Source organism: Mesoplodon densirostris, chromosome X, assembly GCF_025265405.1.
Source record: "Mesoplodon densirostris isolate mMesDen1 chromosome X, mMesDen1 primary haplotype, whole genome shotgun sequence".
NCBI classification, from domain to species: domain Eukaryota; kingdom Metazoa; phylum Chordata; class Mammalia; order Artiodactyla; family Ziphiidae; genus Mesoplodon; species Mesoplodon densirostris.
In genome coordinates, this window is record NC_082681.1 from 16361955 (window position 1) to 16381519 (window position 19565).

Here is a 19565-nt window from a genome sequence, read left to right on the forward strand (position 1 = left end):
GAGCTCTCCATGGTGTTTATTTAGATACAATATGGTTATTCATATTAATATGTTTTATTGCTCATCAGGACAGTTTAACACTGTTAAATTTTCATTATACAAGCAATCGAGGTGTGTATAGCTGAGTCAACTATTCCCAGGGCTTTCGTATTATAAAACTAAGCCCTTAAAAAGAAAATCCCCAAGCTGTGCAATGCTTTTCTTTGAAACTTTTCTTGGGAATGTTGTTTCTGTAGTCTTCCCTGGGAGTAGAGTTGATGTAAGACGTTCGCTGCTTTCCTGAAGCTCTAACTTGAGTTCATTTTGTTATGTGGTGACCACAGTTCTGGATGACGCCCCCCCTGGCACACAGGAATACATTATGTTACGGCAAGATTCCATCCAATCTGCGGAATTAAAGAAAAAAGAGTCCCCCTTTCGTGCTAAGTGTCACGAAATCTTCTGCTGCCCGCTGAAGCAAGTCCATCACAAAGAACACACAGAGCCCGAAGGTTTGTGCACGACGGACGTGTGTCTTGCTTGTTTCCTCTCATTCTTCTTTCTTTCTCTTTCTTTCTGACTGTGCATTGCCCTCTGCTGTGCTGTGTGTTGTTCGGCCCCTGACATCGTTCTGAGGCCCCGTGGCTCACCAGTGAGTGTGTTATGCAGTCTCAGATGGGACACTGTATAATACAGTCAGGTCTGGCCCGGCGCACAGCATCTTCCTGCTTCTCACAGCTGACACGTGTTCAGCTGGTGTCATGACACTGCCCCGTTTTGGCTGCTAAAGTTGCTTGCTCCCATAGCCAACATCTGGCCAAGTCTGGTCCCATCATATCGCCTTCCTGAAGCAGCAGTCGGCTGAGGAATGGCCCTTCCAAAATGAAATAATGAGAAGATTGTTCCAAATTTTCTCACTCTTCTCCCCTCCATAAAGCCTTCTGCCTTGTGTTCGAAGAATGCTCATGATCTACTCAGTTGGCTAAAGCAGGCCCAGACTTCCCCTGTCATGCACGCCCGGTGCGCTTTGCCATAGTGAAATGCATGCCTCAAGGAAACGATGAGTAGTTTGTTTTTCTTTGCAGCTCAAGTACAGGTTTGGAAAACTCTACTTGCTGTTATTTAAACTGAGGTCAATAAGGTATTCATCGCAATCCATGCTACAAATCTATCTGTGAAGTTCCTTGTCTCTAGAAAGAGTATTCATTCATTTTTCCAACTGTTTTGCATATATCAAACAGGGACATTTTTTGCATTACCAAATGTGGTCAACTTTTTGCCATCTGTGTATGTTTTGATTTCCAAAATGACATTTGAGAAGTATACTTATCGTAAAACAGCTCATGTTCTCCCACGCCCCTCCCCCCCCACCCAAGATCAAATACTATCCATGTAATTTACCAGTGAATGACGTTGGAGGTGACAAAATTCACTAGTCCTTTGGCATTTGGTGTACACGTTCGCAGAAATGGTTCTGGTACAATTTCTAGAAGTGCCTTTGTTCCGATTTCCAGTTGCCCTTTTTGCAACATTATGGGGTCTTCAGTTCAGCTGTCTTTCTGCTGCGTGGTTCTGTTCAAAGTTTGGTGTTTGAGGAAATTACTCCAAATTGAGTCTAGTCTATAGTTTTGGAAGCAAATTTTTACATCTCAAAGTCTCCCCTTTCTCCTCCCTTCCAAACAGAGCTTTAAATGTTCTTTGGCAGAAAATGAGAAGTGTACACTTTTCTATGCTTAATTCTGTTTCAGCAATAGAATAGAGCATTTGCATTTACTCCACTTATACTCCCGTATGCAAGCTATCCACTTTGCATATGAGTTCTGATGTCATCTGGAGATGTAAATGGTGGCCTTTTACAGTGAGTAAGACAAATTTTTGGTGGTTTCATAGAGAAGATACTAACTTGATTTTGTGCTTCACTGAAACAAAAAAATTCAGCCAGTGACAATGACTTTATATAATGCATTGCAATATTTTCTTTATTTTCTATAAAATGATATCTGTATGTGATCTCTCTCTCTCTCTCTCTCTCTCTCTCTCTATATATATATATATATATATATATATATATATATATATATATTTGCAAGCACAAAAACAGTGTCTGTATGATAGAAATATACTATTTATTATGTAATTATATTCTTATGGATGTGTGTATCTGTATTACAGACACTATACTGTTTTTGTACTTGCACATCGTCCTGAAAAACAAAAGTTGGTTAAATTCAGTCAAGCAATTGGTTAGAAACTTACTTCAAATTGTTTTAACAATTCTCAGATTAAAAAAAAACAACAGTTGAATAACTAATTTTAATGGGTGTTTTCTTATTACATATAGTTTTGACAGGATCTATTAGTTTCAAAATATCTGGAGTGTATCGTGAATAATGTTATGAATGTTTTCAGGTATGAAAAATTCTTTAGAGAATAGGTTGCAGTGAAGCTCTCTTGTACAAGGTTTGGATACTTTTTAAGCTGGCTGTCCTTGTGTTAAATGTGGCTTCCAGCCTTTCACTTTGGTATACTTAGATGATGGTCATTGTCTTCTTTCAGACTGAAGATTTCCCTTAGTCTTGCTCTCCTGGAATAGTGAAGCTAATACTTCCCTCTTGATTTGTATGAATTATTTATAAATAGTATTAGATGCATTAGAGGTTTTCTGGGATGATATTTTGACACTATTTACAATTTTACTGTACCCCCTTTAAACAAGGAGCCAGAAGCTAATGGTGAACCCAGACCTTAAAATGAATACACTCGAACTCTGTACAAATTAACAGGATCCTGAAGACCTTAGATGGGGGCGAAAGACAGCATGCTGTGGAAGAGACCTCAGATAAATAAGGAAACTATGCTAAGAAATTAACATGCTTACTTCATGTAGGATACAGAAGGCCAGAAACTCATCATTGCCAGGAGGTGAAGTAACTGTGGGTTTAAAAGGGTTCAGTGGCCGTTCTGGCGACCTGGAAGATTTTTGCAAGACTGGTTTTTAAATTCTGTAAGGTACAGTCTTTCAGTTGTTATAACATTTTACTATGATTAGTAGAAATAAGAGATCGCTTTACTACAAATGGATAGACTCTCAATTCTAAACTATATCCGTACCTTGAAACATTTTATTCTCACCTGAAGCATTTTTTTTTTCTTTTTGTGGTACGCGGGCCTCTCACTCTTGTGGCCTCTCCCATTGCGGAGCACAGGCTCCGGACGTGCAGGCTCAGCGGCCATGGCTCACGGGCCCAGCCGCGCCGCGGCATGTGGGATCTTCCCGGACCAGGGCACGAACCCGTGTCCCCTACATCGGCAGGTGGATTCTCAACCACTGTGCCACCAGGGAAGCCCTCACTTGAAGCATTTTGAAGAGAGTGTTCCTCTCATGGTCTTTCTGCCAAAGCATGAGACATTAATTGACCTTGACTGTGGCTGCTCACCAATTCCACTGCAGGTGAAGGCAATGGACAGGGTGGCTAAGCCATCCATGGTTTGATCTGTGCAATGCCAAGCTGCCAGTATGACCTCTTCTAATGAGATTGTGTGTGTATGGCACTCAAGTGAAAAATGAAACACTCATTGAAATTTGGGGGTGAAATGTAAGTTAGAGTTGGATAAGTCTTACAAATTATTAAATTAGGTCAAAGAGTTTTATGTGTATTATGATATAGCTGGAATTAATTTTCTTCTTCCTTACTGAATTGATAAAATCTACCAACTGTTTTTGCATTATTATAAAGTCTTGATGTTACTTTTGGTTGGTGATGTTTTTATAAGGGCCAGGTTATTTCCATAATTTATGATGATCTGAGATTTGGTACAGATAGCTTATTTACAATTGTTCACAATCATCTATCTTTTAAAAGACATTTTTGTATTGTGTCCAGGGCCCTCAGAATTCATGTAAAATAGTACATGGAAGGCCTGATATTCCTCCCTGGCTTTTCAGGATATACTAAGGACAGATTACACTTTGCCAAAAACAGCTCTCTATTTCTGAGCAGCCAATTCCAAAATAAGTTCTTTAGTTTGTTCCAGATACTTGTGATTTTCGGTGATGTGATTATTTCCATAAAAACCACTTATGATGGAATCTTATGTGAGTACTGGAATTTGGGTGAAGAAGCACATACAAATATCTGAGAGTCTAATTTGGCCCAGTACCAGCAACACTCTTTGTTATAAGAAAGCCACATGGAGAGTGGAGATTGTTACCAAAATCTTTTTCTTCCTGTTCCAGGAGGCTTTTGGCAAGAGAAAGTATAATCATCAAAGCTTTATCCTTTTGTTCATTTTTTTCCTTTCATTGTCATGTATGCCAAAATGAAGTCACTGATTTAGAGTAACTTCTGAAAGCCAATCTATTATCAGTATAGTTTGTTGCTTCCGAAATGCCAGTCATTGGGCTTTTACTGATGTTTGAAGGTTGTTCAGAAGAATCACACCAAGATATACATGCTTACAAGTAGATAATGTTGAAAATCTACAGAGAAAAAGAAATCATGGATTCCCAGCATTTGCTTGTAGGATTGAAAATCCTGATCACAATAGTAAATTTGAAGGAGTTCATGCAAATAGGAAAGTATTACAAAGCTCAGGGATTTGTCACCATCTTTTAATCAAGCATCTGGCCTCCTTCCTACAGTCCTGTTTTCATGTGATTTTTAAAAAATGTTTTATATATATATATATATATATATATATATATATATATATATATATATATTCATTCTATCTCCCCCCTCAGGAGATCCATAACCTTTTTATTCAGAGAAGCATCCAACCACAGTGACTTTGGTTGGAGGAGAAGAGAATCTGTGCTCCAGCCTGGTGATGAAGTATGCCAGCTTTCACCAACCAAAAGAGAGCAAAATTGTGTGCCAAATGTTAAGGGCACATATTTGTAACAAGCACAATGTCTGTTACTCTGATAATGCCTTGGTTTCTTTATCCCAGAAAGAGAATATGTCACCATGAATATCAGTCTTGCCTAAATGGTAGGAGAGAAAGACGGTAGAAGAGTATTTAGGAACATGCCGAGGGAAATGTTTTTATTTTCATCCTCACCTTTTCTTTAACTCTGCTGTCTCCTGTTTTGTGTCTTCCTCATTTTCATACTAATTTGCCTTTTGAGAAAAATGGGTATAATATTATTTGAATTAATAGTTCAATAAAACGAAGCCACCACTGATGCTTGATATCTGAACATGTCTTGACTTGCAGGAAGGGTATAACTGCTTCCATATCTGTCCCCTTGAAGATGAGAATTGAGGGGATATTCCTATTTGATTAGAAGAACATGGGGCCATATGTTTGGGTGGCTCTGTAGAGATAAAGGACCTTATTCTGAATCTTTTAATTTCAAAATAACTATGACTTAGGGTCACCCTGCCTTTGATTTAGGACATGAAGGATGACAGAACAACAGCAGAGAGGTTTCTTTGCTCATTGAAGCCAATGGCAGCTTAACTGCAGAGTCACAAGAAGGATTAAAATATTGGTCCATATCAAAATCGAATTAAAAAGCCAGAAATCTGAAGGCCTTGGTGATTAGCAATGAATAAACACTGTCCTCTCCCCATAAAGTGATCAGATGTATTTCTCCTGGTTGCTTGTGAGCTACTTCTTAGAAGACTACTTGTTATCTCCTAACAACGTTAGGGAACTAGTAATGGCCCTGAAACACAGTCTCTCTTCTCTCCTATTTCCCTACCTTATGGCAGCAAATACAACATTAAGTTGTATTTGGGGGATAGTTTCTACTCTCTGGAAAACTCATAATTTGATCAAGGAAGTATACATAACAGCCAATAATTAAATTTCAGGCCAGGATGTGCATTTATTATTCTCTTATTAGATACTCGCATCTCAACTCAGTCTCCAGGCTGGCTTTTCTGGTAGGAACTAACAACCTTTTATTCTTTGATTATTCACTTTTTAAAGCAACAGGCCTCCCTTCTCCCTTGAGCCTTGGTGTTCCCGTTCTGGCAGTGGTGATGTTTCCTGAGAAGTAGTCTCTCCTTTACAACTCTCTTGACTGAAGTTTTCCTTGGTTATCTGCCTCCATTTCAAGTATTTATGTTTAAATGAACACTGCCCTGAGAAAGTTCCCGGAAAGGTCTTACTGGATGAACGATGGCGGTGCTTCTGATTTTAAAACAAAGTCAAAATCTAAGTGCTGATCCTTGAAAAAAATCTGGACGTTATCCATCCATATAGCGCTGCCCCCTTCAAAGCTGTTACATCAGGAATTGCGTTGCCAACGTGCTTCCGGGGCTCTGATGTTTCAGCAACACCTACTGGTTTTTTCCTTTTCACAGCCAGTTAATAAACCACTTAAGAAAATCTGCCTTTCTGACCCAGCACGGTATGACCCAGGTAGACTGTGGTCCACGTCCGAAAAGGCATAGCCTGGATGACTTTGAGCTGTTTCCCCAGTCAAGCCCAACCCTAAAGGCCTGGAGGTCTGCCCCTGTGAAGGAGAAGTACCAGATGTGCTGCTGCTTCAGCTCCAATTTTCACTCCTTTGTTTTAAATGATAACTTGTTTGCCTGGTTGAAGAGAATGCAGAATTAACTCTACTCTCTTGCACATGTTCTTCAATAATTATTGGATCACTATTTTCCAAATTATGTTTCATGAAATGCTGATCATATGTCTTTGTGAAAAGAGAGATCACATACATGTTTCCTGAATTCCACACCATTCTTAGAGAGTATTAAAGGTTTTAAGGAGTCTTACAGGTTAGGAATTTGTCTCTCTTTGGGCAATTCAGTGGTAAACAACATACTCCAGCTATCAGAACCCTTTTATTTGTAATACGTAGTAACATCCCACAAATACGCTTTGGGAAATGCCATGCTGGCCCCACTGAGCAGGGTGTTCCCATCAAAGCTGGGCTCTGACAAGTAACACACTTGAAGATGAATGCCGTTCCCTTGTTCTCTGACCCCCGCCTGCTATCTTTAGGGAAGTCCTACACCAAATGTGGTCTGTGGTTCAGGGCTGGGTCTGAAATTGTTTGTTACCAGTCCATAATGAGATGAGGAGCTTGTGCCAGAATGTAAATCAATGCACTGTTTCTTTCATCAAGAAAGTATTGCTGTCTTTCTGCATCTAAATCAATGAGGTTAGAACACTCCCTCACACCCTAAACAAAAATAAACTCAAAATGGCTTAAAGACTTAAATATAAGACATGACACCATAAAAAATTCCTAGAAGAGAACATAGGCAAAACATTCTCTGATATAAATCATAGCAATGTTTTCTTAGGTCAGTCTCCCAAGGCAATAGGAATAAAAGCAAAAATAAACAAATGGGACCTAATCAAACTTACAAGCTTTTGCACAGCAAAGGAAACCTTAAACCAAACAAAAAGACAACCTGCAGACTGGGACAAAATATTTACAAATGATGTGACCTACAAGGGCTTAATTTCCAAAATATACAAACAGCTCATACAACTCAATAACAAAAACAAACAACCCAGTCAAATAATGGGCAGAAGACCTAAATAGACATTTCTCCAAAGACATACAGATGGCCAACAGGTACATGAAAAGACACTCAACATTGCTGATTATCAGAGAAATGCAAATCAAAACCACAATGAGGTATCACCTCACACCAGTCAGAATGGCCATCATTAAAAAGTCTACGAATAATAAATGCTGGAGAGGGTGTGGAAAAGGGAACCCTCCTACATTGTTGGCGGGAATGTAAATTGGTGAAGTCACTATGGAAAACAGTATGGAGGTTCCTTAAAAAAACTAAAAATAGAGCTACCATATGAATCAGCAATCCCATTCCTGGGATTACATCCGGAAAAGACAAAACTCTAATTTCAAAAGATACACGCATACCAATGTTCATAGCAGCACTATTTACAATAGGCAAAACATGGAAGCAACCTAAATGTCCATCGACAGATGAATGGATGAAGAAGATGTGGTACATACATAAATGGAATACTACTCAGTCATAAAAAAGAATGAAATAATGCCATTTGTAACAGCATGGATGGACCTAGAGATTATCATACTAAGTGAAGTAAGTAAGAAAGAGAAAGACATATATCAAATGATATCACTTATATGTGGAATCTAAAATATGCTACAAATGAACTTATTTACAAAGTAGAAACAGACTCACAGACATAGAAAACAAATTTATGGTTACCAAAGGAAAAAAGGGGTGAGTGAGGAATAAATTAGGAGTTTGGAATTAGCAGATATTCACCACTATACATAAAATAGGTAAACAAGGACCTACTGCATAGCACAGGGAACTCTATTCAATATCCCGTAATAGGGTTTCCCTGGTGGCGCAGTGGTTAAGAATCTGTCTGCCAATGCAGGGGACACGAGTTTGAGCCCTGGTCCGGGAAGATCCCACATGCTGTGGAGCAACTAAGCCTGTGTGCCACAACTACTGAGCCTGTGCTCTAGAGCCCATGAGCCACAACTACTGAACCTGTGTGCCACAACTGCTGAGCCTGCGCTCTAGAGCCCATGCTCCACAACAAGAGAAGCCATCGCAATGAGAAGCCTGTGTACTGCAACGAAGAGTAGCCCCTGCTCTCCGCAACTAGAGAAAGCCCTCACACAGCAACGAAGACCCAATGCAGCCAAAAATAAATAAATTAATTTTTTAAAATATCCTGTAATAAAGCATAATGGAAAAGAATATGAAATGGAATATGTGTATGTGTGTGTGTGTATCTCACTTTCCTGTACACCAGAAACTAACACAATATTGTAAATCAACTATACTTCAACTAAGAAAAAGAAAGTATTGCTGTCTTGCTGTGAAAAATAGTGTCAGCTGAACTAAATAAAAAATGTGCTTAGTTACAAGTTCATGTATCAGCACTAAGTCTTTGGACCCAACATTCAGCAAAGTTGCTTAGATTACTTCAATGATTCTCAACCTCGGCTCCACACTTGAATTATCTGAGGACCTTTTAAATAGTAGTGATGCCCGAGCCCAACATCAGACCACAGTCAAGCAATAACCAATAACTTGTCCAAATGAAAACCCTGCAAAATCTCTTGTGGCTGAGTCTTGACATGTTTTTTTGTTTTGTTTTGTTTTGTTTTGTTTTGTTTGCGGTACGCAGGCCTCTCACTGTTGTTGCCTCTCCCGTTGCGGAGCACAGGCTCCGGACGCACAGGCTCAGCGGCCATGGCTCACGGGCCCAGCCACTCCACGGCATGTGGGATCTTCCCGGACCAGGGCACGAACCCGTGTCCCCTGCATCGGCAGGCAGACTCTCAACCACTGCGCCACCAGGGAAGCCCAACATGGGTATTTCTTTTTAAATGTTCCCGAGGTGATTCTAATGTACTAACAGGGTTGGAATTGCTGCCTTAGAACAAAATTACCTTGGCATAAGTTTCATTGTATGATGTCAGCTGTCCATTTACAATTCTTATCATGCTGGTTGCATGAGCCTCTTCAGGAGGTGCCCTGTGATTAGAGGTCACTGCTGGACAGGCTGCACTTATATGACCTTTAGAACTTGTGTCCATGTAAGGTATCCATCCTTCCCAACACACAAACACACACACACACACACACATTCTCCCTCTCTCTCTCTTTCTCTCTCTCTCTCACCTTCTTGAAGTTCCCTTGCCTCTTTGCCTCTCTGTGCTTTTAGAAATATAATCTGGCTTCTCCATAGGAGCGTGGCAATCTGCCACCTTGTGAACAGCCTCCTTTCTTGCAGGCAGTGGTTGAAACCTTGCTCTGCTCTCTATGATTCTCAGGACAACGTGTGATCATACTTAAAGAAGAAGATGGGGGAGGAGGGGAAGGAGGAGAGCATATCCACATGCCAGAGAAGGACTTCTATGTGCTTCTTGACTTGATTGCTGCTGCTCTAGGGTGAGATTGCAGAAGTTGACGCCAGCTGCTCCTGATCTGGGTATCTGTCCCCGAGGCTGTCGTCACTGGGGCATTGCCCTCTTATCATCTAGACATCACCAGCTCTGCAGCGTGATGTTATTACAGCAGCTTGTGTGTGAAAACTGACTTTGCCATGATTGGGAGACTTTCATTGTTATCTATGTTTCTAAATCATGCCTAGCATTCTAACTTACATTGATTCAGGTATTTATTTGTTATACGCTACAGCATCTCTCAGCGTGCTTGAGAATATGCCGCTTGAATAATGCCCGTGGGAAAATGTGGAACAAGAGATATTACATCCTGCATTTTATCAAGCACTTACCCTTGTCTTGCTTCACAGCCATTATCCACACTCACTCTGACACATCAAAATCACGTGTTCACTTCCACCCATGTACTAGCCTATTTCTACTTAGGAGCCCCAGCTATTTTAAGATATATATTTTCAGAACAGCTCCAGGTCAACCTTCAAGCATGTCCAGCCTTGGAAGCAACCAGTATACATTGTCTGGAATACCGAATCTCTGAGGAGGAAGGAAAAGGGGGCACAGTTCCACTGGGCCACTTCTACATGCAGTGAGAGCGCTGTGCAAAGCCCCTTAGAGGCCAGATCACAAAACCCCCATAAGGTACGGGCTGCTACCAACCTTTCACAGATGAGTAAACTAAGATACAGGAAGGTTAAGTCACTTCCCCGATGAATGACAGGACTTGATTTGAACGTGGTTTTTCTGGCCTCCTTTTCCCCTCCATGGCTTCTCCATATGCTCAGTTTTGCCCCTCTTGCCCTGTACGTGCATTTGTTGTCTAAAAGCAATTTTGTTGCTGAAACATCTTAGTTTTAAAGGGAAAAATGCTGTCTGCATGCCATTCTCAGCTTTGCTGTGATAATATATTGTCACAGGCAGAAGGGACTCAGGAAGTACCTGCTAATTCTGCAGGCCTAGAGTTAGGTGGAGTGCAGCACTCACAAGAAGGAAGTGAAATGACCTTCACCCTCAAGGAGGTGATGACCTTGTCAAGGACACACAAAGAAAGTGTAGAATGATTATGAAAAGCTAAATTCCATTTGAGTGCAATAGCATGTTCCCTAGATAAATAACATAACTGGTCACTTGCCTCATCTTTCTTTAAGCCAGAGGATGCGCTTCACCTATAATAGCAGAAATGAGGAAAGATCATTTCTCACTATTAAAAAGCTGATCCTGTTGGTTAAATTTTTTTTCTCAGCTCATTAAAATTACCACCATGGGGCTTCCCTGGTGGTGCAGTGGTTGAGAATCTGCCTGCCAATGCAGGGGACACGGGCTCGAGCCCTGGTCTGGGAAGATCCCACATGCTGCAGAGCAACTAGGCCCGTGAGCCACACTACTGAGCCTGCGCGTCTGGAGCTTGTGCTCCACAACAAGGGAGGCCAAGACAGTGAGAGGCCCGCACACCACGATGAAGAGTGGCCCCCGCTCAGCGCAACTAGAGAAAGCCCTCGCACAGAAAAGAAGACCCAACACAGCCAAAAATAAATAAATAAAATTAGAAGTGCTTCTTATAAAACAAAAAATTACCACCATGAATAGGAATGTTATTAAGACCTGCTCTCAGCATTTCCCCTTTTCTGTTTGATTAGTTTTTACCTAGAGATTTAGATATTAGCCATGAGTTCTCTCTCATTACTTGTTGGAACCTTACTCTCTAGTCTATGGTAAATAATAATGAAAACAATAACGGACAATTATCCAGAATTTACTACGTGCCAAGCGCTCTACCTAATATTATCTTAAGTCTTACAAAAATCCTTAGAAGTAAGTAGGTGACTTTTTTTTCTCTCCATTTTATGCAAGAGGAAATGGAGACTAAGAGAAGTGAAATAACTTGTCCAAGATCACCTGACTGGGCCATGGTAGAGCCAATACTCCAGTGCAGCTAAGACATGGAGGGGCCACGGGACTGATGTCAGAAAAACGATGGATTTAAAAGGTGGCTTGTTCTTCAGGGAAAAGAGAAACAGCGAGGTTGAGCTTCAACATGTATACAGGGCAAATTCTCATCAAATATGGCTCTGTCGAAATGCTGTACAGTCTGCAGTGTCAGAATTGGGACTTACTCACCTTGCTGGTGTGCAGTATTCAGCTGCGGGCCAGTTCTTAATCACCTCAGGCCAGTTGACCTTCTACCTTAAAACCTTGGCTCACAAGATACCTGCTGACCTAAATCCCTGAATGACAAAACCTTCATTACATAGTGAGAACTGACTTAAAGGCACATGAAGAGAAAGTCTTACCCAACTGGGTTGGGTCGCTCTCAAAAGACTGTTCTATGTGACTTTCACAAGGAATGAGATTGCAGGAAGTGGTCCACTTCCCTCCAGAAGCATGAAGAAGGAGGTCTCGGGAATTTCTGTGGTCTGTTCTGTGTAGGAAATTCCATACTGTGCTTTGGTTAGGTGCTTAGCTATCAATTTTTTAAAGCATCTTTTCTGTGCCATGCACTTCAGATTTATTATTGCTATTCTTCCCAACCCATGAGGTAGGTGTCATCAATCTTGCAGGACATGATGGGGATACTGGTGTGTAGTGATGGGAAATAACTTCTTCAGAGTCATATAGCTAATACGTGTCTTAATTGGGATCTGTAGCCTAGTCTTTTTATCTCCCAAGCCTGATATCCTCTACTGCACTGTGTTGCCTTAGCTCATCCTGTACCCTGACCCCTGACTCCCTCTTTCAGATGTAAAACCTGAGAAAAAGCTCAGCACCATATTTTTCTTGTTTTGCTTTGCTTTTGTTTTATTTCCAAATTGATGTATAGTTGGTTTATAATATTTGTTAGTTTCAGGTGTACAGCAAAGTGATTCAGTTATATATATATATATATTTTAATTTATTAATTAATTTTTATTTTTGGCTGCGTTGGGTGTTCATTGCTGTGCGCGGGCTTTCTCTAGTTGCAGCGAGTGGGGGCTGCTCTTCATTGCGGTGCACGGGCTTCTCATTGTGGTGGCTTCTCTTCTTGTGGAGCACGGGCACTAGGCGCCCAGTCTTCAGTAGTTGTGACACGCAGGCTCAGTAGTTGTGGCTCGTGGGCTCTAGTGCACAGGCTCAGTAGTGTGGCTACGGGCTTAGTGGCTCCATGGCATGTGGGATCTTCCCAGACCAGGGCTCAAACCCATGTCCCCTGCATTGGCAGGTGGATTCCAAACCACTGTGCCACCAGTGGTTTGGAACTGGGAAGTCCCAGTTATATATATTTTTTCAGATTGTTTTTCATTATGGTTTATGTCAGGACATTGAATACAGTTCCCTGTGCTATACAGTAGGTCCATGTTGTTTATGTGTTTTATATATAGTTATGTGTATCTGTTAATCCCAGACTCCTAATTTATCCCTCCCCCCCTTCCCCTTTGGTAGCCTTAAGTGTGTTTTCTGTGTCTGTGAGTCTGTTTATGTTTCGTAGATAAGTTCATTTGTGTCATATTTTAGATTCCACATATAAGTGATGACCAGCGGTATTTGTCTTTCTCTGTGTGGCTTACTTCACTTAGTATGATTTTCTCCAGGTCCATCCATGTTGAAGAGCTCAGGAGTATCTTGTCCACTGCTAGTAAGAGTTGCTGTTTAGAGAAAGACTACAGAAATCTCTCTCACCTCTCAGTAGAGTGCACATACCCAGTGCATCCATTGGGAGACTTCCTTTGTGGGTTTCCCCACATCCTGGTTGAAACGTTGGTATTAGCAGTAGACAAGGGGTTGAACAAACTGTCATCCCTGAGATTTGTCACATGCTCTTCTCCTTTGTTCCCTATATGAACATCTACTAAATGCAGGTCATTTTTCCTGCAGTGCTTCCTTAAGTGGAAGAATGCTTCTAACCCATACTTTTCCTCATGGAACCACTAGACCTTGAAGCAGCCTTAACTGGTTGTGCCATGTGCTGCCTGCTAAGAAAAGGAAAGCGGTGATGCAGAGTTTTGGGAGTTCCATGATTCTGAGGTGGGGTCTGTACAGATAGAAAACCCCCATTTTTAGGTTATCTGGCTTTGGGCACTCCCAGTGAGAGCTCAGTGGTTCCACTCATGCTCTGGATTTTTGTGCCCACTTTGGAATGCAGTGATCTTGTGCACTAAAGGTGGACCCCTTTTTAGGGTAATCTGTCTGAAATGCAAGGAGGTTATAGAGACACACATGTTCATATTGGAGTTATTTGCTCCTTCTTTTCTTCTATCTTGGTGTGAGCACATTCCCCCAGGTTATATGCAGGTCCTCTACTTGGGACCTCAATGGAGCAGGAACTGTCTCAGTTTAATTCTCCCAGAGACCTGCCATTGCCCACACAGCACTGTGGACACAGCCCTTCCCCAAAAGACAAAGCCCCAAGACAAGTGAAACATGCCCCTTGTGGTCACTAGTTGGCATTCAGAGAAGGTGTGAACACACGCACATACGCATGCATGCACACCACTAGTTAAAATACTTTATTGCGGAAAAACACTTACGAGCAAAGAAGTAGTAGAGCTCCCACGGCCCCTCTACTGGAGCCCTTTCTAGAATACATCCAGCCCACAAAGCCCAGCCTAATCCAAGCCTTCTATGGGATAATGTGGGCTCAACGAGGCCATTCATACAGGGAGCACCTTTGTCTAGCAGCCTGCCTCAGGCTGTGAACAAAATCTACTTCTTTTCATGCAATAAGGAACAAAGGGCATTTCAAAAAGTAGGAGATCTAGGCACTGCCAGCCAGTAACTTTTCTGTTTTGTTCCCTCCTCAGCCATTTTCCTTCTGTAATCTCTTGATTTTTCTCTGAGAAGGTAGCAATTTTGGATTCATGTTAGATTTGTGAACTGGGTCAGTAAATTTCTAATTGGCATGCATGGTTAGCTGTTCACTTAGTGGATAATTGGTTAAATATACCCAGAATATTTACTGAAGGAGGAAAAAATCCCCAAAGCACATCAGAATAGTTTGGGAGCCTTTTATCCTAGTGCAGCATTTTCTTTGGGAGCAGTTACTGGTGTCTTAAATGAGATCTGTCTCCCTTCCCAATTAGGACTCCATTTAAACATACACCCTTTATTTCATCCCTACTAAATAGAACTTTATTATGTAGAGACCACAGGCCTAGCACTATGTCCATCAAGAAATACTCAGTAAATATTTATCATTACAACTAACCTATTCCAATAACAAATTTGACACTCTGGTTTAAACCTGCCATTTGCCGTAATTCTAGGCAGCAAATGACTGATGACGCTTCCAGTCACCATTAACAGAATTGATGTATTTGTCAATCGGTATTTATTGTCTTGTACAGACCAGGCACGGTGCTGGTTATTAGGCACACCATTGACAAGAGGTACTATCTCTGCCCTTGAGGAAGAAAGACTAGCATGAACAGCCGTCTTTGAACTATCAGTTAGCTCTTGTTGTATTTTAAGTCACCCTAAAACATCGTTGTTTGAAATAGGAAAAAAATTATTCTTTCTCGTAGTCAATAGGGTGGCTAGGTCTGTTATAGGTAGCCTATAGGCTCTGTTTATCTTTCCTGAGCTCACTCATACATTTGTGGTCAGCTTGTGAGCCGGGTTCTAGGACGGGCTTGTCAAGGACAACTCAATCGTTCTAGAACGGGCTCGTCTAGGACAACTTCACTTTCCTCCATGGGTCTTTCACTGAAGTCCCATGAATCCATTTTTATATTTCATTCCTTTATTCATTTAACCCTTATTGAGCAACGTTTCTGTGTCTCAGACACTATGTGGACCTGACTTTAAATTGCTCAGGAATGAGTTCTAGGCTGGTGGCAGACATTTAACACTTAGCATCCTGTGGGTGGTGGTAAAAGCATCAGAGCAGAGGCGATCGTCTAGGGAGGAAGAGGAGGCAGAGAAGGTGATCTGGAAGCGAAGGGACTCCTCAGGAGTGAGAGAAGGAAAAGCAGGAGAAGAAGGTACTAAGGAAGCCAAGGGGGTCGGAGCTTCAGGAAACAATCAGTAGAGCAGAATGCAGGAAGGAGGTAATTGAATGCAAGCTTCTCATATGTCCCTCTTAACATCTGGACTTCGTAGCCCAGTTCATTTCAATATAGAACAAATGTCTGCTCACTTCTCACACCTTATTAGACTTCTTATAAATAACTAGCATAAATCATTGAAATGAGTTTGGTTAGAATGACCCTTGATAGAGGGAGTGATGACTAATCACACACTGCCAAACTGCTAAAGAAAGAGTAGGTCTTTGTAAAGATGTCATCGATTTTTTTTCTCCACAGTGCATCTAAAGTTTAAGTCTTTGCCAGGACTGATTTATTCTTTTGTTTGTCCTTCTTAATATAGTTAAGCTTGCTTGATATTTTTTAATAGCCTAAAAATATTGGACCACTAGGAATTCAGATTAAAAGTAAATTGCCTCTTGAGTTCAGTATTTTCAAACTGACATTCTTTGAAGTTGTATTAATATGCTGCAATCAAGGATGACATTACGTGAGTTTCAAATAAAGCAAGTTTTCTGCCAACTTTACAAACATGTGCATTCTTGCTAGATGATGGAAATTGATTCCTTGTCTAACAGAGAGGGTCTCTTGCTGAATCAAAGACCTAGTATATAAAAATCACAGACACAGTTTTGCGGTGAAGAACTGTTGAGATGACAGTATGATATAGAGTACATGTAATTGAGCTGAGTTTTCATCTAGGATTTACGAATTTACATCTCAAGGAAACGTGAACTTAAACGTGCAAAACTGGATGAAAGTTTTCTGTACAGGGTGTCCCCTTGTCCAAGGTCAAGTAACTCTTCTTAGTGGCCTCAAAAATTGAAAGAAGCTTTGTTTATTCAGAATGAGAAAATAAAAAATTAGTTAACTTCTCATAGTGTAAGGTGGTCCGGAGAATTGGGGGGAAAATTCTTTTTAAAGGAGGTCTGGTAGTTGGATTACCCCTTAATTAAAACTATATTAGGCTACTACCCATTTCTAAACTAAGTCCAGAGGCTACAGCTGCTAGACTCTTGGCTTAGTACCCTTTTTACCAAGACAGCAAAATATCATGGTAGAAAAGGATGCATTCATGCGCCAACCTCTAACAACATATTTTCCCCCTATGCCTATCCAGTACTACTCTCCTGTGTCTCAATTAAATCTGTGCTGAGACAGTATCCTGTACCTTAAAATGTAGGTTGGGGTCTCCATGGTGGAACCTGAAAGCTAACCAAGGAGACTATATATTCCTTTGGCTTGTGACACTTTTTGACATCCTGTCATCCTTTTTTCACCTGTCTGCTGGCCTCAAGAAAGGGCTTTGCAAAGAAAGGAATAATATCTCTGCAAGTAGGGGGAAGAGGTTAGACTTAACACACAATATGAACTTTGTCTTCTCTCCTGTTTAGTTCTGTTCCTGTGTGGGGTAGAGGAGTGGGGACGGAAAATCGGAAATGGACCTGTTTCCCTAGAATGCTCCAAGGGGTAGTATGTATCATCTTTATGCAATGGTGCCTAATTCGTTTGTACATAGAGGAGTTCATCAAATCAACCAACACATTCAGATCCTTGATAATGAATAGCATTGGGTTATAAATGACACCAAATTAACATGGGAAACACAAGTGAGAACTAAAACCCAGGGAGCATAATTGTTCATGCTTCTTTCCTACTGTAAAAATCAGTTGACATACCTTTTTTTCCTTCAGTCAGTCAGTTCCAGGCCCCATGTTGGGCTAGAATAAGGTTTCTCAACCTCAGCACTATTGATCTCTGGGGCCAGATCATTCTTTTTTTTTTTTTTTTAACATCTTTATTGGAGTATAATTGCTTTACAATGGTGTGTTAGTTTCTGCTGTACAACAAAGTGAATCAACTATACATATACATATATCCCCATATCCCCTCCCTCTTGAGGCTCCCTCCCTCCCACCCTCCCTATCCCACCCCTCTAGGTGGTCACAAAACATCGAGCTGATCTCCCTGTGCTATGCGGCTGCTTCCCACTAGCTATCTATTTTACATTTGGTAGTGTATATATGTCCATGCCACTCTCTCACTTCATCTTAGCTTAACCTTCCCCCTCCCCGTGTCCTCAAGCCAGATCATTCTTTGTTGTCAGGGGCTATCCTGAACATGGTGGGATGTTGAGCAGATACCTGGACTCTATGCAGTAGACAGTAGTAGCAGCGTCTCAGCTGGCCCCCCGCCCCCCTGAGTTGTGACAACAAAAGATATCTCCAGACATTGCCACATGTCTCATGAGAAGAGACATCACCCTGTTAAGCACCCCTTGGCTGTATAATAACTATGCCAATCAGAAAGCTATGGTCTGAGAATTACTCTTTAAGAGACATTCATAATGCTTCTGTTTAATCACCACCAATGCCCTGCTTCCTTGGATTACTAAGGTCATAATTTCAATTTAATCCAAATTCTGCCTCCCAATCCTTCCCTCATCCCTGCAAAAGCTTTTTTTTTTCAGTAATTTTATATTTGGGTTTTTCCCATGGTTGTCTTACCAGCTTATAAGTGCAAGGTTTTTTTTTCTTTATTTTTTAACAGAAGCATAGTTGATTTAAAATGTTGTGTTAGTTTTAGGTGTACAGCAAAGTGATTCAGTTATACATATGTATATATATGTATATACATATGTATATATATGTATATACATATATATGTAAATCTATCCTTTTTCCATAAATCTATTTTTTAGATTCTTTTCCATTATAGAAGATATTGAAAGTAGTTCCCTGTTCTATATATTAGGCCCTTGTTGGTTATCTATTCCATATATAGTAATGTGTATATGTTAATTCTGAACTCCTAATTTATCCCTCCCTGCCAAAAGCTTTTTAAGTTATCTAAACTATTTATAAGACTTGCCAGTAGAGCTCAATGCAACGATTTCCCAGAAGAGAGCTGAGAGCTCTGGTTCAATGAGTCTTTCCCCAGTCACTGTTTCCCCCTTGTGTCTCCTATAGGAGATCTGGAGAAGTATGACAGAGTTCCTTCCTTCCAGGAGCTTAGTGTCAAAACTCCCACACGGGAAAAGTAATATCAGTCAGTTTGTGTCCAGGGCCCAGGCTCAAGCATAATCTCATTCACCAAGCTCTTTTCATTGCAGTCCTTTGAGAAAGCTTCCCTCTGTTCACTCTCTTTCTTCAGCAGAGCTGATGATGAGCAGAGATGAAAGTATTCTTCAGTGTTTTCTTTTGCCTGTTTTCATATCTAGTTCAAAATTCGAAAGCTTAGAATATTAAACCTAACCATTGAGAATGAACTCACACAGGCTAGGTACCTATCATTATGCCAGGCACTGGGCCAGCTGCTTCCCTCAGAGTATTTAGTTCTTAAAACATCCCTAAAAATTATCTATCACTTTTCCCTACATCCTCTTGGTTCCATGAGATCAGGAAAAAGGAATTTTGTGAAGCCTTGCATAATATTTTAAAGGACAAACAGGAATTCAACTCATCCAAGTTCAGAGAAATCAGTCCTCTGAAGGATAATCAAAGAACAGAATTAAATTTACCTCTCGGCTAATTTAATAGATTTTGATTTATTCTTTTCAAAAGCAGCTTCAATTTATCTGGTTCCTGTTTTTAGCTTTGCTTTTATTCCCTTATCATAGTAAAGCGCTCTCAGTGAGTTATGTAACTTGAACAAGGTCCATTCCTTCGTTGAGTCTCCATATCCTTATGTGTTTA

At 40.8% G+C, this 19565-nt stretch overlaps 1 protein-coding gene across 1 annotated transcript in view; it reads left to right on the forward strand.

Annotated features, from left to right (window-relative positions):
* Positions 1–331: 331 nt before the first annotated feature.
* Positions 332–19565, forward strand: part of FGF13 (fibroblast growth factor 13) — a 201396-nt gene continuing 182162 nt past the window's right edge. The window contains exon 1 of the mRNA XM_060087047.1: positions 332–491. Coding sequence (XP_059943030.1) covers positions 362–491 — 130 coding nt within the window. The 5' untranslated portion in view covers positions 332–361. The remainder of the gene's footprint in view (positions 492–19565) is intronic.